General features: G+C 43.6%; 1 protein-coding gene across 1 annotated transcript in view; it reads right to left on the minus strand.

The window, feature by feature from the left end:
- Positions 1-26,337, minus strand: part of LRP1B (LDL receptor related protein 1B) — a 1,076,743-nt gene that overhangs the window by 149,187 nt on the left and 901,219 nt on the right. The window contains exons 61-63 of the mRNA XM_054970106.1: positions 13,639-13,827; positions 10,311-10,459; positions 9,300-9,393 (exon numbers count right to left, since the gene is read on the minus strand). Coding sequence (XP_054826081.1) covers positions 9,300-9,393; positions 10,311-10,459; positions 13,639-13,827 — 432 coding nt within the window. The remainder of the gene's footprint in view (positions 1-9,299; positions 9,394-10,310; positions 10,460-13,638; positions 13,828-26,337) is intronic.

Genomic DNA, 26,337 nt, shown 5'->3' on the forward strand with positions numbered 1-26,337 from the left:
CCAAACATCAGAACCTTATAATTATGGGTGACTTCAACTTCCCCGATGTGTGCTGGGAGACAAGCTCAGCAAAGCGACAAGAATCATGCAACTTCCTGACCTGCCTGGCCGATAACTTCCTTTTTCAAAAGGTGGAGGAAGCTACAAGGGGCTCAGCCATACTAGACTTAATATTAACCAACAGGGAAGAATTGGTAAATGGAGTAAAGGTGGTGAGGACCTTAGGGGGAAGTGACCATGTCCTCCTTGAATTCCAGTTGCTGTGGGGGGCCAAGGAGGTTCGTAGTCAAACTTGTAGGTTAGATTTTCGTAGGACCGACTTCAATGAACTCAGAAGCTTGATGAGAGTAATTCTGTGGGGGAGTGTGCTGGCAGGGAAAGGAGCAAGTCTTCTCAAACATGAGCTATTGCAAGCTCAAGCCTTCACTATTCCAACAAGACAGAAACATAGTAAGGGCTCCAAGAAACTGATGTGGACAAACAGAGAGCTCCAGAATAAGCTAAGGGAGAAAAAGGAAATGTTCAGGAAATGGAGAGGACAGACCTCTAAAGAGGGATATAGGAGGGTTACAAGGTATTGCCGATCAGCCACCAGAGAAGTCAAAGCTCAGTATGAGCTGGGTCTGGCCAAGGGGGCTCGCTACAATAAGAAAAACTTCTACAGATATGTGCAAAGCAAACACAAGGTAAAAGAGGCAACTGGACCGCTGTTGGGAGTGGAAGGAGAAACTCTGATGGAGGAAAGATAAAGTAGACAGGCTTAATGAGTTTTTCCCTGAAGAACTCAAGCCCATCTAGAGAAGGTAGTAGACATGACAGGACACCTGGGTGACTAGTTGACATTGACAGAGAAGTTTTGGAGAGGCACCTGGCTGCACTGGACAAATACAAATCCCCGGGGCTGCATGGTGTGCACCCAAGAGTGCTCAAAGAACTTTCTAGAAAACTTGCAAAGCCTCTGTCCATCATCTTCAAGGCCTCCTGGAGGACTGGGGATGTGCCACAAGATTGGAGAAGAGCAAATGTTATCCCAGTCTTTAAGCAAGGGAAGAATGATAACCCGGGAAACTACAGGCTGGTCAGTCTAACTTCTGTTGCTCGGAATATATTAGAGTAGATTTTAAAAGGATTGATCTGTAAGCATCTGAAGGACATAAGCAAACAGGCCGTAAAATCTGATAAATGTTTCTGTTATAATTCAATCAAATTTATAGCAATATTATAATCAACTTGAACAAGAGAAACAATATATATATAGGGTGGATGATTACAAAGGGCAAGGCATCATATAAATATTATTCAGCAAAAATTCTTGTGCAATATTAAAGTGCTCGTGCCTAAAATTGAGCAGAGGTCTATGCAATAATCACCAAAATCCTGGTAGGTTTATAGTATGACGATGCAAGAAGGTCTTCAATGCAATAAATTTCTTTTGGAGAAACGGTGTATATGGTCTCATGCAATGAAACAATGAGAGGCGGCAAAGAAGAAATGATACACAACTGCGATGGGAAGCCAGCAATCTGCCCATTTCATCTCTTCATCCTGACCATCGTTATATCACAGTCCAAGCATATACACTTCCACTAGTCATTCAATTTCTTGCCTTTAGCAATCTGCCTTCCATTTTGACACACAAGGATTTTTGCTGAATTATATTTATATGATGCCTTGACCTTTGTAATCATCCACCCTGTATATATATTGTTTCTCTTGTTCAAGTTGATTATAATATTGCTATAAATTTGATTGAATTATAACAGAAACATTTATCAGTTAGATTTCACGACTTTGCTTATTTTCTCCGTATATTATCGTGATACTCTCTATTTGCTTAGCATCTGAAGGCCTGCTTAGTGATCTGGGGAAGTCAACATGGTTTTGTCCGCAACAGATCTTGTCAGACCAACCTGGTTTCCTTCTTTGATCGAGTGACGAGATTACTGGATCACGGGAACTCTGTTGACATGATTTACCTGGGTTTCAGTAAAGCTTTTGATAAGGTCCCCCAAGACATTCTAATGGGTAAACTGGAAGACTGCGGACTGGACTATAGGACAGTTCGGTGGATAGGGAACTGGTTAGAAGACCCCACCCAAAGATTGGTGGTCAATGGCGTTTCATCAGATTGGAGGCAGATGTACAGTGGGGTGCCACAGGGCTCCGTTTTGGGCCCGGTACTTTTCAGTATTTTTATCAATGATCAGGATGAAGGGGTAAACGGGCTACTCACAAGACCTGAATACTCTGGAGAAGTGAGTGGTTGTGAACAGGATGCAATTCAACATAAATACAGTATTACATCTGGGCCACAAAAATGTGAAGCACAAATACAAGATGGGGGATACACTTCTGGGTAGTAGTGTATGCGAAAGAAATCTTGGAGTAAGAGTGGACTGTAAACTAAATATGAGCAGTCAGAGTGGTGTGGTGGCAAAAAAGGCAAACTCAATCTTGGGTTGTATCAAAAGGGCCATTGCATCGAAATCGCAGGAGGTCATAGTCCCTCTCTATACTGCCTTGTTCAGGCCACACCTGGAGTACTGTGTGCAGTTCTGGAGGCCTCACTTCAAAAAGGATGTACACAAATTGAGAGGGTGCAGAAGTGAGCAACGAGAATGATCAGGGGTCTGGAGACTGAGCCCTACAAGGAAAGGCTGAGGGCCTTGGGAACGTTTAGTTTGGAGAAGAGGAGATTGAGGGGGGACATGATTTCTCTCTTTAAATATTTGAAAGACTGTCATTTGGAGGAGGGCAAGGAGCTGTTCCAGTTGGCAGCAGAGGATAGGACTAGAAGCAACAGACTTAAAAGGTACCGGCTGGATATTAGGAAAAACTTTTTCATGGTCAGAGTAGTTCAAAGGTAGAATCATCTGCCTATGGAGGTGGTGAGCTCCCCTTCACTGGCAGTTTTCAAGAAGAGGCTGGATGAATATTTGTTAGGGTTGCTTTAGGCTCATCCTGCATTGGACAGGGGGTTGGACTAGGAGGTCTGTATGGCCCCTTCCAACTCTGTGATTCTATGGTCGGGGACAGAGGGTGGCACTTGGGGAACAGATGTCCACCCACCATTCTTTGGTGTGTGGCGTCCATCAGGGGGTGATTCTTTCCCCGATGTTATTTAATATCTATATGTGCCCCCTTGCCCTGGTGGTCCGTACCTTTGGGCTGGGTTGTCCCCAGTATGCTGATGACACCCAGCTCTATCTGTTGATGGACAGCCAGTTAGATGTTGCTCTGGACTCTTTGGCCCATTGTCTGGATGCCGTGGTGGAATGGTTGTGTCAGAGTCACTTGAAGTTGATTCCCCAGAAGACGGAGGTTCTGTATCTGGGTCGTGGGGTGAAGGAATTGGGAATCTGGCTCCCAGCCCTTAACAGAGTGCAGCTACAGCCTTCATCAACGGTGACGAGCCTGTGTATGTTCCTGGATGCCACACTTTCTATGGAGGCCCAGGTTGCAGCAGTTGCCAAATTTGCATTTTTTCATCTTCGGCAGGTCAGGCAATTGGCACCCTGTCTCTCGCCCCAGGACCTAGCTTTGGTAATCCATGCAACAGTCACCTCTACACTAGACTACTGCAACACGCTCTACACTGGGCTGCCTGTGAGCTTGACCCAGAAGTTACAGCTGGTCCAGAATGCAGCAGCACGTGTTCTTATGGGAATGCCGTTTAGGCATATATCCGCCCTGTGTTGTGCTAGCTGCACTGACTCCCGGTTGAGTTCTGGATGCAGTTCAAGGTACTGGTCTTAGTATTTAAAGCCCTCCATGGACTGGGACCTGCATACCTATGGGACAGCCTCTCCCATTATGTCCCCGCAGGGCTTTGCGCTCTGTGGATAAGCAGCTTCGGGTGGTCTCCGGCCCGAGGGACATTTGGCTGGCTTCAACTAGGGCCAGGGCTTTTTCTGCCCTGGCCCTGGCCAGGTGGAACACTCTCCCAATGGAGATCTGGGTCCTGCGAGACCTTTTACAGTTCCGCAGGGCCTGCAAGATGGAGATGTTCCACCGGGCCTTTGACTAGGGGCCAGCTTTTTTGTCCCCCTCCTGACCGCCACACCTTCCTTTTGGAGCCACCCTTGAGTTACATCATGGTGGTGCTGGGGCTTATGATGATTTTGCAGTAGCTGATCTGTCTGATGTCTGAATTTTAATATGTTAAGAAGGTTTTTTTATTGTATTTTAACAGTATATTTGTTGGAAGCCACCCAGAGCCCGCTTGCAGGGAGGGCATGGTATAGGTTGAATGAAGCAAACAAACAAACAAACAAACAAATAAAACCATTCACTCCTCTGTTCCATCTTGTAAATAAAGTTTAATTTTGTTTTATTTTATCCCTGGCTGGCTTGGAGTCATTGGCTGAGGAAAATGTCACACACAGAGACCTCAAATGCTTTGGTTATTTTAAATGGGCCAAATTTATGTAAATAGTGACAACATCTACAAAGGAAAGTAAACTTTGAGTTCGTTTCCCCAATAGCCCTGGGCAGTAGCTGCATGAGGGGAGGTAAATACAGGGAACAGGCTGCCTGTCTGGTGGATTCTCTAGAAGAGGAGAGAGAGCAGACTTGGTGAGGATTTCAGTCAGGGCTCGCTGCCTGCTACAGTGGAGGCAAGACAGGTGATGTGTAGCAACCAGCCTTTACCTGTGAAGGGAGATTTAGGGAGGGTGACAGGGTGGGTGAAAGGCTGTGTGGGAGGGATCCTGCCACAGAGCCCTTCATGAGTTTGTGTGGCGGGGGAGGGGCTAGAGATTGGAATCCCCCTGGTGCATCAGCAACAATCAAACTCTCAGTTGCTTAAGCAATAGATCAGGGGAAGGAATGAAACTTCACAACTCTCAGCACAGATTTCTGTGCAGGCTAGGATAAACAAAGTTGACAGTAGCACTGACAGAGGTCTTGGCATTGTAGTTCCTGACCTTTCGCCAGCAGCTGTGGCTGGCATCTTCAGAGGTGTAGCACCAAAAGACAGAGATCTCTCAGTGTCACAGTACTGGACAACACTTCCACACAGTACTGGACAACACTTCCAACTACTTTGTCAGACTGCACAGGGAAGCCATTGAAATTCACAAGCACAAGCAAAACTTCAACAGGAAAGAAGAAACCTTAAGAATGAACCGAGCATGGTTGCCAGTTCTGAAAAACACCAGGCTAACAAAACATTCTATCCTTGACAATAGCCCTGCAGAGAAGATTAGCACATCAAGTACCAATCCATATGCAAAAGAACCTCCTCAGGATACAGTGAAGCCTCCCGCCATTAGCATTCCACACCCTGGGAAACTCTTACAGGATGACTCAGCTCAACCCCACCCCTCCTGAGTAGATACAAATGACCTACATCTTTTCCACACTGTGACACTGAGAGATCTCTGTCTTTTGGTGCTACACCTCTGAAGATGCCAGCCACAGCTGCTGGCGAAACGTCAGGAACTACAATGCCAAGACCACGGCAATACAGCCCGGAAAACCCACAACAACCATCGTTCTCCGGCCGTGAAAGCCTTCGACAATACATAGCACTGACAGAGTTTGGAGCCACAATATGGTTGACCAAATCCTGGTAGTCCAAACAAGCTTCCTGTTCAGAGTACCCAGCACTAAAAAATATAGAGCTGTTTATTACTGATGTAGAAAAGCCATAAAAACTCAGTTTAATTTACATTTTGGAATTTCCTTTCTGCATTATAGAGTGCAGAGGCAATGAGATAACCATTAGTGTTACTCAAGAGATTTTAATTTGCCAGTCCTTTCCCTCACTGAATTAATATATTTCCTGTTAGTTATACTGAAATAAATAGTTTCAAAAAGATTATTTTATAGTTACAGACCCACAAATGCACCTTTTACCACAATTTCAGAATGCCAAAGCATAGTGGTATCTAATTGGCATTAAACCTGAATTGCTTAGTAAGGAGAAAGTGAGCAATTTCCTGCATCGCACTAACTGCATAAATCAGCATAATTACTATATCATAATGGCTTAATAAACAAGTAATGATTGTATATATTTGTATGCTAACAATAGCATAAAGCACAGGGATTATATTCTAGGACAAAATAAGAAATAGTACAAGTCAAAATGAGTATATCTTCAGGTATTTTAAAAATATCTAAAAGTGGTGATTGCCTGTTTTTGAATCTTACAAAAGTCCTTGTAATCAAAATCAAGTCAATTTCAAATGTTTAAGACTCTAGGCAGTTTGCAGGCAGAAGATGTTCTGGGTTAAAATTTTTAGCAGTTTATTCTAGTACATACAAATTATTAAGAATGTTCTTAATTGTACAGATTACTTTTAAAGTACTGAATCTTTAACACTGCATAATCTTAATTAGTTAAATATTTAACAATAGGGGTGTGTGATTTGATATGCATATACATAATATATTGGTATATATAATCAGCATTATCTGGCTATACTGATTAACATCAGAGAATTCTGAATCAAATCAGGAATCCAGATAGTGGGAGGCCAGATAACACTGAATGACTTTTGTTTTCTCTAGCAAATGCAGCTCCATCTGTTGGTTTGCTGCTTCTCCAGGCATTCCCCTCTTTTATTTCCCAGGCTTTCCATCAGGGGAGGGAAGAATGAATGAGAATGTGTTGAGAAAGTAACAAGAAAACACAGATCCTAGAGTACTGGTATATATCAAAATTGGATCGAAAGCATCTGAAGCATAGTTCTGCTCGAGCTGAAGGGGTGTTTTGCCAAAGCTCCATATTCAGATCGCTTATGTGATTATAGGACCACAGCGATAGAGATGCTGGGCCACCTTATATTATTCTGCCACCAGGGGGAAGCTCCTAGGTCTTGTTGGATTATTTCTGCATTCTTTGTTCTTATACCCTACTAAGATGATGATTTATGATGATTTTGCTGTATGTATGACTCTGTATGTATGTACTGCTATAGGTTGTTTTAAACTGTGGATACGTCTTTTTTAAGTTCTGAGCTTGAAAACTTTGGTCAAATGAGCCAACAAATAAAGGTAAAGGCATAGTTCTGCTCATGGAATGGAACATTTTTGTCTCTCCCACATCTCCAGTCCAATGCACCCCAAAAGGCTGTACCAAATGTCAGCGGACACTAAGAGCAGCAGTGGGCACAATGTGTGGAGTCTAGAGTGGAAAGGGGGGAATTGATGAAAATTATCCCTCTCCAAGAAGATGTGTCCTTTCTCCAAAGAAGCTTTAGCTTCACTACAATGTCTTACGGAAATACAAAATAAGTGAAAAAGTGTTCCAGTTGCACGTACACATATACAAGCAACCAAAACAAAGGAATTAGAAACAATGGTATGTAGTCAATTATAAAACAGTCAGTGAAAAAAGTAAATAAAAACATAAAAAGATAATCCAAAGACATCTTCTTCATTTTAAGTTTTCAAGAAAACACTGGACTACAATCTGCCTTAGTGCTCGAGGATGGACTAGAAATGATTGATTGTGTTGTTTTGTCTTTGTTCTGACAAAGTGTCAACCCATTTTTTAGAACAGATATGATTTTTAGAATAGAATTTTTAGAATAGATTTGACCTAATTAAATTACAGAATTTTCAACAGATTAAAATGTAGTAGTAGTTTACAGATATCTTGTCTTTAAATGCCAAGGTACCTTGTATTCATCTGTCATGGCAAAACTATGGCAGACATCCTGCCAACTGCTAAAAGTATTGTTTATTCCAGTTTTTCTAAACACTGACAGGAGTTCTATGGCAACTGCATGAACTATGAAAAGCTATCAAAATATCTGCTGAGTTGATAAAACACCCATGTCACAACTGCAATGCTACAGAAGAAGTTTAGCACACATAAAACTACTTGTACAAGGGCATAATTATTGAACTCCTGCCAATCTTCTCTTGTATTAGTTGAAGAAAAAAATAATATATAGGGCCAGTAGAAAATTCTCTAGACTGTTAAATATCACTTTGTACTGTAATAAAAACTCCTGGAAAAACATTTATTATGTTGTTATAAAAGTCCTTGTTAGCAGGCCCAGAGTCAAAGGGCAAGGTGACAGAAGACACAAGACAACTTGTTGGCACTGAAAAGACCACAATGTTATTAGTTTACAATGTACGGAGCCTTGGCATGGATCCAAGCATTGGCTGGCTCGCCTGCCAGAAGATGACCCCCTCGCCCCCTCAGTCCACCTGCTGAGGGGGAAAAACACAGGATGACAATAGGTGGGATTCCACATGGGCATAAACCTCTGTGTGGTTCTCCAGCAACCTGGGAGTGAGCATACCCTGACACACCCCTAGCTGGGCTTGTCCCTGCCATACATCATCCCCAAGGTTCGTTAAGGGGATCCACAGCTATGGGGAAATAGCGCATGTAGGCCATGTTTCCTTGAGAAAGGATCAGTGCCCATTGTCAAAACTACCCTACCTCAAGTTGTGACAAAGTAAGAAAACAATTAGCAGACACAAACCTCAGTAACAGAAATTGAAAGCCACCAATAAAGGAATAACATCGCAAACCAAATCAACAATAAAGGAATAACATCGCAAACCAAATCAACAATTGTTTAGAACCCTTAACCAGCAGCAAGACAGGGATGGGTGAGAAGCCAGTCAAGAGCTAAATGCTGAGGAGCCTGGCTGGCTCTCAAAGATATACTTAGCCAGTGGACCTGAGGCAAGACTGCATCTTCCAGGTCCAGCGGTTGAAATACCCTCCTTAGCACAAGTGTGGCCAGCACTGCTGATTGGACAGCCAGGCATTTTGAATTGCAGGCTACCTGCTCTGCCCCAAGGAGGCTACTGGGAGCTACTGAGCCTCAGATATGATGGCAGTTGCTTTGTGCTGTACCCCATACCCTTGCGAGCCACAAAACAGAGCCCCAGGTGAGTCTGGGTTCAGTGCTTACTGCACAGTAATCTTGTACACTTTATTATATAGCAATTTTAATAAATATATTGGAATCAAAAATATTTAGGAGTTAGCCGTGTTACAGACTAACACGGCTAACTCCTCTGGAAAAATATTTAGGAAAGTACACAGAACATTCCAGTTCTACCCCAAGTTCCTTTGGACCCCCAGAGTTAAGGGAGCAATATGGGTAAACAGCTACACAGATAAAGGAGCTACAGTGTGGAAGGGGAAAAGCCTCATCTTCACTTTTCCATCTGCAGAAATGAAAGAAACAGAAGAGGTGACTTCACTGCCCCTTTATCTCATTCCCTCACTGCACTCCTGAATCACATGGCTGTTGACATAAACAGGTCCTGCTATACTTGGAACTACCATACATGCATTTCTAAGTACAATATACACTTACGACATTCTTCAGGTTCATCTGATCCATCCCCACAGTCATCTACGGTGTCACATTTCCACCAGAATGGAATACATTTGTCAGTTATGCAGCGGAACTGCAGGGGGAAGTAAGAGCCGTGAATGCCTTACGGTAGTAATATTTTTGTTGAAATGATACATTCTATGCAAATAAGAATTCATAAGCAATCAAAGATCAAAATTTTAAGCTTGCGCTCTTCAAAAATAAATTTCTAATTATTTTGTATAACAATTTTAAAAGACCGCATCTTTTAAAAACAAATTCTTTTTGATTTATATGCATATCAGATCTAGTACCCAATGTATTACCAGTGGAGGATCTGATCCTTAAATTTTAAATTGAATTTAATTGCACTTGCCAGCTAGAATCTAGGGCAAAAGAGATGTAAATTACATTATATTACAAGTGGGCATACATACAAGGGTATTTTGAACAACCACCACAAAATGAGTTTGACAAATTAATAAAAATAAAACAGCATCCATATTAATAATAACACTCTTATTCTTTATTATTTGCAGTTGTTGAAGATAAAAGTGAAAGGGCAAACAGCGCTTTGGGTTGCTTTGCTTCATAAATGTGCATTACATTAGTTGGATCATCTATCAATGTTTGCAAAAAATATATCAGTCATCAGACAGTGCCATGGTTTTAATTATAATGGTTTGAATCCTAATCCTTGTTTGCGCTGCACCATTTTTTGCACTGCAGGGATGGTCCACCTGCTGCATAGCATATTCCTCTGGTGCAAGGAGCTTCCACTCATGCAAGACTTTTAATGAGCCAAAAAATACCAAAGAAAAGTGCTTCTCAGTGGAGAACCATTTCCAGAACAGATAAATAGAGGAGGGGAAAGGAAGAATGGATCAAAGCAATTAAGTCAAAATTAATAAAAACAATTTTAAAATAATTAAAATACAAAATATTTCTTCTCTTTGAAAATCTCTGAATGCATTAGTAAACAAATGCAATGTATTTAAGAAATAAACTTACTTGACTGGCTGTACAGTTTGATAAGCAGGTCTTACTATCTGAAGCAAGGTAAAAGTTGGTGGGGCAGGCACAAGTGTGTGTTTTGCCTGGGGCAATGAGGCACAGGTGACTACAGCCACCATTGTTTATTTTACACATATGTTTAGGCACTATAAAAGGAAAAGATGGAAAAATCAATACAGTGATTTTTCCCATTAGAGAAACTTTTGGCAAACTACAGTAATTAATACATTTACTACATGCATTTCATAGTACAATTTCTGTGAACAAATAACAATGCAACAATGTCTTTATATATATATGAAAACCATCTATAATATATGTTTTTAAAAAGAAATAATTTTTTTTACTCAATCACACCAACTGATCTATATCAGGGATAATAAATCTGAGAAGTAATAGGAACCAAGACTATCTCCCTTTGTACTCTATCTCGATTAGACATGAGCACAGACTGGGAAAAAACCATGGACCATTGGTCCGTCACATTTCACAAACCATGGGCCATGGATCATTCACAGATCCATCCAGGTTCGTTGGTCCTTGGTCCATCACTTCCAGGGTCCTAGCACTGCCCCCTTCACACTTAGAGATGCTAAACTTGCAGCGTGTCTTCAGCAGGCTCTCCTCTAGCCACCCTCCAAGTTTGGCCAAGATTGCATTTTGGATGTCCGAGTTACAGACTCCCAAAACAGCTGCCCCCAGGAAACTTCCAGTACATAGAATAGGAGCCGCAAATGCCAATTGACTTGCATTGGCTTGCATAAATTGGCCGAGCCCTAGGCTAGCCCAACACACCAAAATCAAATAAGAATTAAAACAAGAATGAGCCCTCAGCTGAGGAAACACAATAAACTTGCTCCCACCCAGAGCCTTGCTGTAACACAAGCCCCAAGCCTACTTCTGGCACAATCCAAAAACAACTTCTGCAACAAGCAATTCCTCCAAGCCAGTAACCAGCTGGAAAGTGAAACTGCGGCTCTGCGCTGTGTCTTATATACTAAATGCTCACGTAGAGAATAATGGGAGCTCTCTAGTTGGCAGCCAGAGCTGCCTATCAGGGTTTTCAGGGTAAGACTGGTATGTTTCAAGGGCAGCAGAAGGTCTGCAGGTGGCTCCTACGTTGCCTAGGGAATTGATTGCTCGGCTCTGGGATGTCTGGTTTCACGGACCAACAGACTGACAGACCAGCCAAAGTTTGTTGCATCCATGAAAAAAGGCGCATCCCACAACCAACTGGCTTGCGAACGCCGAACCAGCCTGGTCCATATAAAATTTGGGTCCGTTTTTCAGTCCGTGCCCACCTCTAATCTCGATGTCCAGTGAAAACTTATGAGAGGATTCTGTGAGTTCACAAAGAATCTATATAATGTATCTCCCAAGAAGTCATAACAGATCTGGCCTGCCACTACTTCCATCTCCTCTCTCGCAATCCAGGCCTCACTACAGAGATTGACAGGGTTGAAGAAGAACTGAGGGGCTCATGAAACCAATGAAGGTTGTTAGTGTGATCTTAACCACCATGTCAGGCTTTCACACAGGTATAGGAAATTCGAGAGGAGATGGTGGAAGAAACAGCAAGAGATGTAGTATTTACTCAGGTCTGGCATGATCATCCCAGATTGGAGTTCTCTAGAAACAATATGGAATATGGAATAACAAACCAAATGTCTATTGGGCACATTAGACATTTTGATCCCAGAAAAAATGTGTTCTGCTTTGCCATGTGCAAGTCCCATTCCTGCTCCTCTGGATATGGGGGCCAGTTTTGTTTTCACTCTCATTTTAAAGGGAGATACAGAGTTTGGAATTGAATCTTGGCTATTGGCCTCATGCAGCGAAGCCAATTGGAGGAGCAGTAAGGAACGACTTTGGCCCGTGAAGCGGCCACAATTTCCTATCCTTCATGAAATACTGTGGGACTAGAGAGCAGGTATTTTGGGGGCCCTAGCTAATGGTCTGTGGAATTAGTACAGGTTATGTGCTTGAAGGTAATTAAAATTGGCAAGCATCCTGATTTATCTAAGGATAGGGAAATACTCAAACCAGACAGTTTGGGGTTATCAGACCTAGAGGACTAAGGATGAAAATTCCTTGGTGTTCTATTGTCATGTGAACCCTTATACTGACTATCATAGGGACATGGCATTGATGAGCAGCACCAAGTCGGCACTGTGCAGACCAATAGTGCCACCATTACAGTTCCGACTTTGGAGCCAGGGTGAGTCAGCCCAAACCCTGGCAAATCCACAGGGCAGCCTTTATAATAGGATGGGAAGAGTGAATAAGATGTGTAGTTCAGATGCTGATTTTAATAAACTTTAATTTAACCAGTTATGTGAGACTTTTCAGGTTATGGTAGGTAATTTCACTTTTAAGGAACCATGTTTTGCTCTATCTGCAACATGATCTTACTACGTATATGATAATACTTTGAAACCTTTAATTTTATCTTTTTTATTTCCTAAGCAATTCAATATACAATTACTTGGATTTGTTGCTAAGCAAAGCCTCCAGAATAGACATGGGCACGAACAGCATTACGAACAGAAAAAACCCACGAACAGCCCAATCTGTTGTTCACGATCAAGCTGTTTGTGATGCCCCATCCTAAACAAACAGGTGGTTGTTGCAAGCTTCGTTCATTGCCTTCAGCAGCCGTTCATCAAGCCAGACAGTCTGGCGCCTGCAATCAATCCCCTTGGCAACCGGAGGCAGGGACTGAAATGTGTCTGAACTCCTTCTGCCTTCCTTCTAGCTTTAACCTTGCAAAGTACTTCCAGCAGAGAGTCCCGTTTTTGCCACTGTGAAGAGAAAATTACAGCCAAGAGGGAGACCCATGGATCATGCCTTTCCCGGGGTGCAATCTCTCTGAAACTTGGGAGGTCTTCAGAGGACAGTGAGGACTATGTCCCCTGCAAATTTGGTGGGTATTGAACATTGGGAAGGTCAGTTGGTAACCCATCAGAGTAGCTGCCAGCAGACATTGCTGTTTTTGCCAGGACAGGGCCCTTTAAACTATCAGCGGGCAGGCGTCAGGGGGAAATCCCCCCCTGCCGCTTGCCAGCTGATAGTTTAAGGGGATCTTTACAGAGCCAGATAAGTGGGTTTGAGGGGAGGGGGTTAAATGGGGGAGGATTTAGGGGTGGGGGTGATTCTGGGAACAGTTCATGTTCGTCCATGTTCGTTGCTCGTTGTTCATGGATGGCAACAAATGACGAACAGGGTGTTCGGGGGAGGGGGTTCCGTTCATGCCCATGTCTACTCAAGAACTCTAACAAAGTTTGATTTTTAAAGCAATTGATTGAATATACACAAAAATATTTACCATCAGGTTGTCTATAAGAATGATACACTTGGATATCAGTGATGGCATGCCATGAGTTTATCAATGATGCTTTATCTGCTCCAGAAGTTTTATGGGCACGGCTGACAGACTTGGTTTTTCCATCAGTCCAGTATAAGTAGTCTTCAAACAATGTGAGAGCAATCACCCCTAGGATATGTTGATTAGGGACTGTAACAGAACAGAAGGATAATGTAATGTTTTGGCATTATATACCGCATAAACTGACAAAGGCAACCATTGCATGTCAGTAATTATTGTGACAATATGTCAGGGCTGAAGTGTATTTTTTGCTAGTTAAAAGTATCTAAGATTTTGATTAGACACAAAAATTGCTTATCTAGTTTTTTAGGTTAAATTATAATGAAGAAAATGTCTGGGATCCACAGAACACTTTACACACTTCCTTATAAACTGTAGTATTCTGGAAGAATTTCTTATTATTTAGTGTGCCAGCCTTTCCTGCCTGTGGCCTTGGCCTCCCTGAGTTCTGGGATTACAGGCGTGCGCCGCCACGCCCGGCTCATCTCTGGCAGTTTCTTCTTCACCAGGATCACTGCGCTCTGCAGAGCATTGCTGAAGACGTCCTGCTCGGATGGCAGGGCCAGAAAGACTGGTGGTGATTCCAGGGACAAGCCCCTCCCCTCCAGGATCAAAATCAGCTAACTGACCCTGCCTTCAGAGAGGAGGAGCTATATCCCAAAAGTAAGGACTGCCCCATTCCTAGGACCACCGGAGAATGACTTGCATAGAGCTTGGTTTTATAGAATACATTTCTATAGACTGTGCTTGGATTACATTTTAGTGTTCTTTTATGTTGCAATGCAACTTACAGAGTCATCCTAAACAGTAACACCCTTCTAAATCAGATGAAATCAATGGATCAGAACAGTATCACTCAGCTTTGGATTGCACTACTAGTTCTGTTATGAATCAACACATTTTGATTTTCATGTCCTGATATTTTAATATATTTTTAAAAAAATCTAAAATAGTAACATGCTAAGGTTGCATCCACTGCTTCAGAATGCGATGAGCAGGTTCTCTGTTTGGTAAATGGCTTTTAGACACCCAAGCTTTTGATAGACAAGAAAACACCATTTCTGTATGGGTCTTCTGTACACTCCACTGGCAAAAATATATTGTGCTTAATCAGGCAGATTGATGAGGAGCATAACTAGTGTTTCACATAGAAAATAGATGTAACTTTGAACACAAGACCTCCAGCTAACAGCTGGACAAACATGACTGGGTGCAGTCTGAAGAACATAGTACAAACTTTTAAAAATACAGTGACCATGCTTAGCTATTGAAGACTCTAGAATGACTACTTGTTGCTAATGTTCCATTTAAGGTCTAATAAAGTCATCTTGAATATGGCCAGTACATATAATATAAGCAGATACAAATGATACAAACAGATCAATAAAAATATATTTACCTACAGTTTTTCAGCAGTTTATCAACAGTTCGGGGAAGTTTGTGGTTCATGAAAATGCATGAACCATGAACTGCATGGTTCGTTTTTTCACAGTTCGTGCCCACCCCTATTAAATAGCTAAAAGTAAAAGACCTGAAAATAAATCCTGACAAGATGGAGGTGACGTTGGTTGGAAAGACTGAGTTTCTGAAAGACATGGTGCTCCCCACATCTCATGGAGTCCAGCTGACTCCTGCTGAGTGATTTTAAGACACTAGGGGAGATGCTGGATCCAGCTTTATTGCTAGAGGAGCAAGCTAATGTAGCTGCAAAAAAGGCATTTTACCAACTCCACTTAGCTCAGACAACGGCCCTCGACATTGATTCAGCTGACTTGGCCTATGGATTCATGCTATGACTACCCTGAGGCTAGACTACTGTAATGCCCTCGGATCTGCTCTTTAAAAAAATCAAAAACTCTAATTTGTACAGAATGCTGTGGCCTGGCTACAATCAAGAGCTAAACAGAATCTTCATATCACTCCCATTCTGTTCCAATCAGTTACTGGATTCAGTTCTTGGTTCTAGCTATCAGCTACAAAACCCTTAAAGGCATTGGACTTGCATACTTGCAGGACTGCCTCTCTTGTTAAGTTCCACCACGATAGCTGTGCTTACCTGAGCAAAGCTTTCTGAAGGTGCCATCCTGTGAACAGGTGAAATCGACAACCATGCACATTCTCTGTGGTAGCTCCCACACGATAGAATGGCCTGTCTCAGACCATCAGGAAGGCACCTACAGTTTTATGCTTTTGCAAAATGTGCAAAACAGAACTGTTCAGTAGGGCATGCCTAAAAAGGGAGCAGAATTATAGTGTAATGGATCAGCCCAGGAAGTGACTGCTATAAGGAATAAGCCTTCTCTGCTTTGATTGTTTTTTTGCCTTAGACAACAATTCTCCACTCCCAGCCCCATCATATTATTTTGTTCTATTATGAATCTTGCTGTTAGAATGAATTATTTTATATAAGGGATAAATGTTACCTACATTGATTGTTTCATTGCCCTAGACAGTGTTTTGTTTGCTTGTGTTTTTTTCCGAATCTTCAGACCCATTTCTATTGCATTATTTTATTTTATTAAGAGTCTTTGCTGTTATACTGAATTGTTTTATCATATTTAATATGCTACATGCTGATTAACTGAATAATCTTGCTAATATCTGTAATCTACTCAACCCCATCACTTTATTCTGTGTTAAAAAAATCTTTGATGTTAGAGTCAGACTTTTTAAAAATCATACTTGATTTTACTTGCTGATTTACTTTATAGTTCTTATCATATTGTAATTGTCCAGTGAGAAAAGTGAACTATAGAAGAGTTAATAATAAATAATAATAATACTATGTTCTTGATATGTAGAAATTTAAATTGTACATATGTTTTCTCATAGTAATTTCCTATGGCTTAGTGTGTCCACTCATGCCTTCTCTCCTCCTGTCCCTGTCTGTTGTCTGCCACATTATTTAAGTTCATAAGACATTGACATTTCACAGTGAGTTCATTAATTTAAATATTATTTATTTAAAAAATATTTATCCTTACTTTGCCCCCAATTCATGGGGCTCAAAAAGGGTTATATAAATTCAAAAACAAGTACAACATCACACTGACAGATAAAAAGAACAAGCTACAACTATCATGTCTGAGCCCCATCCATGCCAATTTTAATGATCCTTTTGTGCTGAACCAATGTATCCTGCTGTAACTTGATGTCATTTTACCAGTGTAATAACTATTTCTTTCACAGGCTTTCATAGGTGTTTATCTGATGGACTGTAACAGCTTCCAGTGTTTCTAACCTTGTACACCCTCTCACACTTTGCTATGTCTTGCTTCCTAGTTACTCAACTTGATAGTACAAATATGTGAAATGTTTTCACACAATAAACGCGGCAAAATCTTGTTTATGATTGGGAGGGGGGAAAGAGCAAACTTGAATGTTAAAAGAGAAGTCTCTCTCACATGATGTCATTCCTATCAACTTTTACTCTTGCTGCTTAGATACTTACCTTGCTTCTGAGTAGTCCTATGGACATACATATGGAAATGATCTGATTTCTGAATAAAAACCATTTAACCAAGAACCGGTGTCTTGCTGCAATGGTCCAGGGATCTGTCTACCATATCCTGTCATCCATAGCCTGACAACAATCTTCAATTATAGACTACTGAGAGTTCTGGTTTACAGAACCCCCACAACCTGTGCAAGGTTGAGGCCTTCTTCACATCCTCAGGAGGCCCATACCACAACATAGGTGCAGCTACAGTGAAAGTATGAACCTGAGCAGAACAGTTCCTATAGACCAGGGGTGGCCAAACTGTGGCTCGGGAGCCACATGCGGCTCTTCTAGACATATTGTGCAGCTCCTGGAGATCTCTGAGTATCACCATGGCCACACATTTTATTTTAATCTAGTTTATTTCCCTCCCTCTCTTCCTTCCCTTACTTCCTTTCTTTCCATGTCTTTCCTTCCTTTTCCTTTTTTTCTTCCTTCCTTCTTTCTTTCCATGTCTTTCATATTTTCAATTAAAATGTTGGGGTTGCCAGGTCTGACTCAGAAAATATCTGGGGACTTTGGGGGTGAAGCCTAGCAAGGATGTGATGTCATTTTTGTGATGTCACTTACAAGTCAAAGGTCAGGTGATGGCTTTTCCCAAGCTCCACCCCTTTCAATGATGTCACTTCCAGCATACTGCACCAAACCCCACCCCTTTCTGTGATGTCACTTTCAGGACACTCCCCCAAACCCACCTCTTCCTTTGAAGTCACTTCAATGCATCATGTCTTGTGGCTCTCAAACATCTGACATTTATTCTATGTGGCTCTTACATTAAGCAAGTTTGGCCACCCCTGCTATAGACCTAAGTGGAAACATTTAATAAACCCTTGTCTGATGATCAGAGCTGCCTTGTGGGCACAAATATGAGGGTTCCAGGTTGTGGGACCCAGCATATGGTATTGAGCATAGAAACAAATAAGCAGTCAGTAATAATGATCTTAAACTTGGGTTGATGCATTTAAAATGCTTAACCCCTGTCATCCACCTAGCTACTGTGTTTTGCACCAATTGTAGCTTCTGTGTTGTCTTCAAGGGCAGTCCCAAACAGAGTGCATTATAGTAGTCCAGACTTGAGGTTACTATAGCATCACAAGGTTGGCTATGTTCAAAAAAAGAGGATGATTTTTGTGTCCCATTAAGTTGGTAAAAGGCACTCTGCCACCTGATTTACCAGCTTTTCCAGCAAAAGGGCTGCATCCAATATAATTCTGAAGCTCTTAATGGACTGTATTAATGAAAAAGCTATACCATCCCTAGTAGGCTTTATAACTCCAACAAGAATCTCAGCCTTCCCAACTAGTATCACCTCCATCTTATTAGGATTAAATCTCAGCATGTTCTTCGCTAGCCACTTGAACAGTTTCTAGACAGTGTTCTACCATGGAGACAGCTAATTCCGTAGCCTTATTCAGCGTAACATATAGCTGGAGATCACCAGCATTTTTATGACAACCCACTCCAAAGCTTTGGACAGTCTTAGTCAGTATCATAACCTGGTTAATATCAGTGACATACTGAGCCCAGTGGAACTCCATATGAGAGGTGCCATGCTCCATAAGTTACAACATCACTAACCACTTTCTACATAGTCAGTTTAAAAAGATGAAATACACCATATTCAAGGTGTCTCAGAAGGATACAGGGACCAATTGGAACAAGAACTAGTAAGAGTCAGTAGCTGATTGATTGGCGCCTTCCTCAGACACTATACAAAGAGGGAGACAGAGCTCCAGGCAAGTAGCTGGAAGAAGATCCACAGAGAAGAGAACTACAAGCTGAGGGCTTCAGAAAACTGAATGAATGAGAGGTTAAAGATAAGGAAGATTCTTCATCAGAGAAAAGACAGGAAAAGGAGGAACACAGATAGCACAGAAAAGGGTTAGAAGAAGTAGCCTGCTGGAGAGGATAGATAGAACTCCTCAGCTGGACCAGAAAGAAGATAATAAGGAAGCTTGATTTAGCATCCCAAGGGTGAAAGGTCTTCTAAATGACACTGCAAGCCTATTGAGGAGGGCTTTCTACTCAGATTATAAGGCTGTGTCATAAAAAATAGCTCAGAGATACCTTGGTATGGGACAAGGACAGTAGACTATGATATCAGGTACTGTCTGAGGATGTAGATCTGCTCCTACTGGGTAGTTCCATGTTGCTAAAGATGCCATGTTAATTAATCATACATTATTTCAGAAAAGTTTCGTGCTAGTTTTCAATTTTTCTGCTACCATACCTATTGTATCTGTTTTTACTGAAAGTACTAACTATTGATCATATTGCATTTTGCTTAGTGGATGTATTCTAATACTAATACATTACTAATATTGTATTCACTTACAGTGTGTAATCCGCCTTGATCCCAATGAGAAAAGCAGACTAATAATGATGATGATGATGATGATGATGATTTTAGGACAGGATGTAATTATCATGGTTGCATTTTACTAGTAACTGATCATTTTACTAGTAACTGTTCTTCTGTGTAGGCACACATTGGCCTACCCATGCAGGACTGCACAGGCAACATGACAATGAACATAAGTTTTACAGCTGCTGACGGAACCCATATTAAATGAATAATTTAAATTACTTTAGGATGTGTATAATATATGAAGGAAAGGAGGACTCTAGGTTATAAGTGCATTAGTATGTGAAATTTGTTATAGAGTTTTGAGAGTTACCCAAAAGGGCCTATGCCATGAGAAGTGGGGTTAATGCTTAAAATAAAAAATACACATTTTTGTTCACATTTTAATAAATGTTGGTCAAATTGTCCATATAGTTATTTATAACCTTTAAAAATGCCTGTAAATATTGGAGTGCAATTTTGAATGAACTGATGACAGCTATTTTATTAATTAATTAAAAGAAAAAATGTTACTGGTTTGGATTACGACAGCATCGATTTTACAAAATCAGATTTTTAAAAATCTTCAGTTTTGCTGGAGGAGGGATACATTAATTGATTAGTGTATTCCACAGCAAAGTGGGGATTTGAACCTCGGTCTCCCACATCCTGGTCTCACACTCTAACCACTACATCACACTGGCTCTCAGCTTTACCTTGGTAGCCTCTCCCTAGGAAAAGTCCAGGCATGTTGTCAGGTCCAGAATGCTTTCTTGTATGCCTATGCTTAACCGACTCCATTTTAATCTTTTCAGTGTGTAAGTGCTCTCTTCCAGGTGCCAAGGTTCCCAGGCAGCTATCTCACAGAAAAGGATTGTTTTGGCTACCGACGTTCCACCAAGAACCGGCCTTGGGAGCTTCTCGCTCTTCTGACTTCAAAGGGGTTGTTTTGAGAACTGTGGGGGGAGGTTGGGCCTGCTGTGATCTGTTACTCTGTACCTCATGCTTTGCCTGTCATTGGTAACAATGCATATGTACCATCCTGGATTTTGTATTCAGGCTCGTGGACTATAATGAACTAATTCTTCAGTAAAAACCTTTTGGAAACAATGGACTGTTGTCTAATTGCAGAAGGTAGTCTGGAGTAAGAACGTTATCTAGCCACAAGTCTGACATTTTGTTACCAATCAAATTTTCCATGCCTAAGCCGGATCAGACGGAATCCAAAGCTGTCCCGGTCAGGGATCCTTTGTTTGACCCGTATGCCTCCCCCGGCTCTCAAGGCTCAGACTCTCAAATACCTGCACCGAGGGAGAATAACTCCTCGGTTACAACGATCTATACCCTTGCTCCAAGCAGGGCGGATACGCAGCCTCGGGCCACAGCTCTCCCGCTGCTGTCGCTGCCTACCCCGACACAGTGGGGTGCGAGACCAAGGGAAACGAGGGATAGGAGGGCCAGCGCGATGTTCACGCATTTACAGCTGGATAGTCGGCGTAGCCTGGAATCCATCCCCGAGCAAACCGGTGATCAACCTTGGCTATATTGGAATAGGTCGACCGAACAATCGGAGTGGGACACGTCCCGCCGTGGCACCCTGAGTTGGGATTATGCGGAAGTCGCCCCGTGGTCGGGGCAACAAGAAGTAAGTGAGCACCAGTGGGTACAACTGCAGAGCAGAACGATAGCCATTGACTCAGGGATTTCGGCAATCACCGGCCTGACAAAAGGAGTTTTAGCCGCGAGGTCCCAAGAGGAGCGAGGAGACGAGACACCCTTGCCTTGGCAGCAAACGCTCACCACGGGATCGCGGACTGAAACTAGGCAAACCTCGCAGACTGCCGGAGCTGCTGAGGGAGAAGAAAATATGGATAGAGTGCAGCTTTTGGAAAACAGACTCATAAATATGGAAGAAAGTTTGGCTAGTGCCGTCCACCTGCTGTCAGTGCTAGTGGCGGGGGACAGCGGTCGTGATCGGCCCCCTGGATTACCAGACATCAGTCAGAGTTTGGCCAACCTTCAAACGCTCCTACCTCGGCCGGGGGGTCCTGTTCAACCCTGGCCGCAGCAGCCACCAGAGACAGGAGATGATGACTCGGTTACCGGAGAAGGACCCGGCCCAGATAACCCGTGTCCAGATGATGCCCATCCTGACCAACCGGTCAGACCAGGTGACGATGGGACCAGTGGAGGGGGTGATGGGCCGCAGCCGGGAGATCCCTGTCCCACCACTCCTACCAACGGCGGGGGAGAACCGCTACAGCCGGCGGCCCCGCTTCTCCCTCCAACCACGACGCAAGCGGACCAGCCGGTAGCCCCTCCACCTACAACGCAAGCGAACCAACCGCCAAGCATACCAGGGACGGGACCAACGCCAGGGCCTCGAGGGGATACGGTACCTCTCCAACCCATTTCTCCCCATCCGCTACCATTACGACCGGCCCCTCATCAGCCGCTGCCTAGAGGGGAACCGGCACCCGTTCGGCCAACGCGACCTATCCCGAGAGGACTCCCCCAGCCGCGTCCGGGAGTGCCTCCACCGCGCCAGCCGCAACCGTACCAGCCGCAACCGCACCCGCAGCAACCTCTACCACAGCTGCCGCCAGCTCCACGACAACCCCCTTTACAACTCGGCCCACTCGATGTCTATCCAATGCCGGCGCCGGCCCCTCGACAAGACCTTCCAATGGGTTGGGTCAAGTTGGATGCTACGTTCGATGGGGACCCTTCCAAATTGGGATTTTTTCTAGTACAAGTAGTGCAGTTTTTTAATCGTTGGGGGCATCTTTTCGGAAGTGAAGCTAGTCAAATAGAACATCTGGGGTCACGTCTTCAAGGCAAAGCAGCTGACTGGTATGTAGGACTGTATAACGTGGGGGCCCCTGAGCTAGATACACTCCAAGGGCTGGTAGACGCAATCCGAGCTCAATATGAGGATCCCCTAGAAGAAACCAGAGCCCGAACAGAATTGCAGGCTATCAGGCAAGGCAGCATGTCGGCTAGAGACTATGCCACAAAATTCCGACAACTCGCTGCCAAATGCCCAAGGTGTGAGGAATCCACCAAGATTATCATGTTTAAACAGGGTTTAAACCCTAGATTGCTGGACAGAGCTTTAATGCAAGATAATCCTCCTACGTTGTTGGGGTGGATACAATTGACCTGTGAAGTAGAAAACCGTCTGATGGAAGTTCGTTTGGTGGAGCAACACCAACAACCACCGGGCCAAAGACGCTCCTCCACTCCTGCTCGAGGGAGTCGGGGGGCTGGCTACGCTATCCGTGGAGCGAGAGATGCTAGATGGCAACAAGGATTGTGTTTGCAGTGTGGACAAAGTGGTCATTTTGCAGCGCAATGTCCTTATCGGCCTGTGCAAAGACCTCTGCTCCAACTCCGACGCCCAGCCCCCGCTGCTTACCCGGCGCCACCGCGCCCTACCCCAGCCCCCAGAACGGCAAGAGGTAGGGGAGCGCCGAGAAGAAATCCCCCTGAGAGGGGGCTAGAACTGGAAGAAGTTATGGAATATGATCCAACGGCGATGGCAGGAGGGGAGAATCCAGAAAGCCCCTCCTCGGGAAACGAAATGGATCTGTCGTGAAAGGACCCAAACGGCAGATCAAACCTCAGTCAGTTCCGGTTCCGAACCGACCGTATGGGTCCATACTTTTCATACCAGTGACTTTAGTGAATTCTGACAGAAAGATGCACATCCGGGTACAAGCCCTCATTGATTCGGGCTGCTCTAGAGACATTATTGCACCAGCCTTGGTAAACGGACTAGTACTCCCTGTCAAAGAATTAGACATACCGGTCATTTTCGAGCAAATGGATGGCACTAACATGAATCCAGTGACTACAGAAACCATGCCAATCATCACAGGCATGGGACAACATTGGGAAAAAAGATCGTTCGTTATTAGTGCCACAGCAAAGTACCCCTTGATTCTGGGGAGCCGGTGGTTATGCGATCATAACCCCTACATCAACTGGACAGAGGGAAGCATCACATTTACCCATGAGTCATGCAAAAGTCATCGGTGGGATCAAAATTGGGGAAAAGATCCGACCACAACCGAACCGGCTCTCCTCTCCCAGGAAGAAATCAACCTAATACCCAAACAATACAGGGCGTACACCCAAGCCTTCACAGAAGAAGAAGCCAACTCGTTACCTCCTCACAGGAGGACAGACTGTGCTGTGGAAATTTTACCTGGCGCCTCGCTGCCCAAAGGCCGCCTATACCCTATGAGTCCCAACGAAAGAGAGGAGCTCCGCAAATTCATCGACCTCAACCTTCAAAGAGGATTTATTCGGCCAGCTAACAGTCCCCATGCAGCGCCAGTACTTTTTGTAAAAAAGAAAGATGGGGGCTTGAGATTATGCACGGACTTTCGAGGTCTTAATGCGGTCTCTTCCAGCAAAGCCTACCCTATTCCGCTCATAAGAGATCTACTCAACGTCGTGGCTCAAGGTAAGATCTTTACGAAATTAGATTTGAAAGATGCTTACTTTCACGTTCGTATTCGAGAGGGGGATGAATGGAAAACAGCTTTCAACACATCACTCGGCCAATATGAATACTTAGTTATGCCTTTTGGCCTGGCCGGAGCCCCCTCAGTTTTCATGTCCATGATTAATGAGGTTCTGCATGAATTCCTCTATAAAGGTGTAGTGGTGTATCTGGATGATGTGTTAATTTATTCAGAAACTGAAGAGGAACACGTAGAACTAGTAAAGAGAGTCTTAACCACCCTCATGAATAACCAGTTACCTATTAAACTCTCCAAATGTGAATTTCACAAAACGGAACTCACTTACTTGGGCTATTGTATTTCTAAGGAGGGTTTGAAAATGGATCCAAGTAAAATACAAGCAGTACTAAATTGGCAAACCCCCACAACCCGCAAAGAATTACAATCCTTCTTGGGCTTTGCCAACTTCTATAGAGAGTTCATTGCAAATTTCGCCCAAATCACACTCCTCCTAACTGAACTGTTGAAAACCAAAGATAAGGGGGACCAAGCCAAAAAACCAAGTGCAAAACTGGCTTGGACGGCGGAATGCCAAACGGCGTTCGATCACCTTAAAACGCAGTTTGTATCAGAACCCGTTCTACAACACCCCGACGACAATCGCCCGTTCATAGTACAGGTCGATGCCAGCGACACGGCAATTGGGGGTGTGCTGCTACAGCGGGGGGCGGATGAAAAGCTCAAACCCTGCGCCTTCCTTTCCAGAAAATTTTCAGAATCGGAAAGGAATTGGAATGTATGGGAGAAAGAAGCCTTTGCTGTAAAAGCGGCTCTCACTACCTGGAGACATTGGTTAGAAGGAGCCCGCCATCCGTTCGAAGTCTGGACGGATCATAAAAATTTAGAAGCCCTGCGCAGCCCTCGCAGGCTTAACGCCAAACAACTGAGATGGGCGGAGTTTTTCTCTAAATTTGATTTCACATTGAACTTCCTCCCTGGGAAAAGCAACTTCTTGGCGGACGCTCTATCACGCATGCCCCAGCACAAAAGCAAAAGGGAGGAGACAATAGACACAGTCTTCTCACCTACGCAATTAGGGGGCGTGGTGACAACACGCAGCCGCACCACCCGCTTTCCCCAACCCGACCAGGGATGGAGAGAAAAATTAAAAGCTGAAGTGGAAAAGGAGGGGGAAGATGTGCCCAAAGACAAACTGCAACAATCCGATCAGGGGGAATGGCTCTGGGGAGATCGCTTCTATGTGCCCAAAAGCTTAAGGAAAGAAGTGTTACAACGCTGTCACGATGCTCCCACAGCGGGACATTATGGGTACTTAAAAACACTTCATTTGGTACAACGCCAATTCTGGTGGCCGGGCATGCGCAAGGACATTTCACAATATGTAGCGTCTTGCCCCATCTGTCTCAGCGCCAAATCCCGAAAAGGAAAACCTCCGGGACTCCTGCAACCCCTAGAAACGCCAAGCCGACCGTGGGAAATAATTTCCATGGATTTTATCACAGACTTGCCCCCCTCCAAGGGACACTATTGTATCTTAGTCGTAGTCGATTTGTTCTCCAAGCAAGCCCATTTTATACCCTGTACTACAATTCCTTCGGCTAGAAAGCTAGCCGACATCTTTATGAAAAACATTGTAAAAATACATTCTTTTCCATCCAAGGTGATCTCGGATCGCGGCGGACAGTTCGTTGCCAACTTCTGGCGGGAGCTTTTACAACTACTGGGTATTGAACAAGGTCTGAGTTCAAGCCATCACCCAGAAACAGACGGACAGTCAGAAAAAACAAATCAGATATTAGAACAATTTCTGCGCTGTTATATTAATTTCCAACAAGATAATTGGTTTGATTTGCTCCCCTTGGCAGAATTCTCGTATAATAACAGCGTGCACGCCTCTACGGGAGAAGCTCCCTTCAAAATCGTCTATGGCTTCCACTTCAAGCCCTTCCCGTTCGAGGCGCTTCCTCCCCCTACTACAGCCTCCAAAGACGTCACCGAATGGTGGGGGGAAGCAACCCAACAGTGGACGCAGATTAAGAAACATCTCATCAAAGCCAAACAGGATTACAAAAAATACGCTGACCGCCACCGCGCGGCAGAATGGGAATTACAGCCGGGTGATCTGGTCTACCTTTCCACAAAGAATTTGAAAACAACCCAAACCAGCCGCAAGCTAGCGTTGAAATTTTTAGGTCCGTTTCCTGTTCGCAAAGTAATCAACAAAGTGACTGTTGCTCTAAATCTGCCAAAGAATCTTCGTCATGTACATGATACCTTCCATGTAAGTTTGTTGAAAAAAGCCC

This window comes from Eublepharis macularius, chromosome 2 (genome assembly GCF_028583425.1).
Source record: "Eublepharis macularius isolate TG4126 chromosome 2, MPM_Emac_v1.0, whole genome shotgun sequence".
NCBI lineage: Eukaryota > Metazoa > Chordata > Lepidosauria > Squamata > Eublepharidae > Eublepharis > Eublepharis macularius.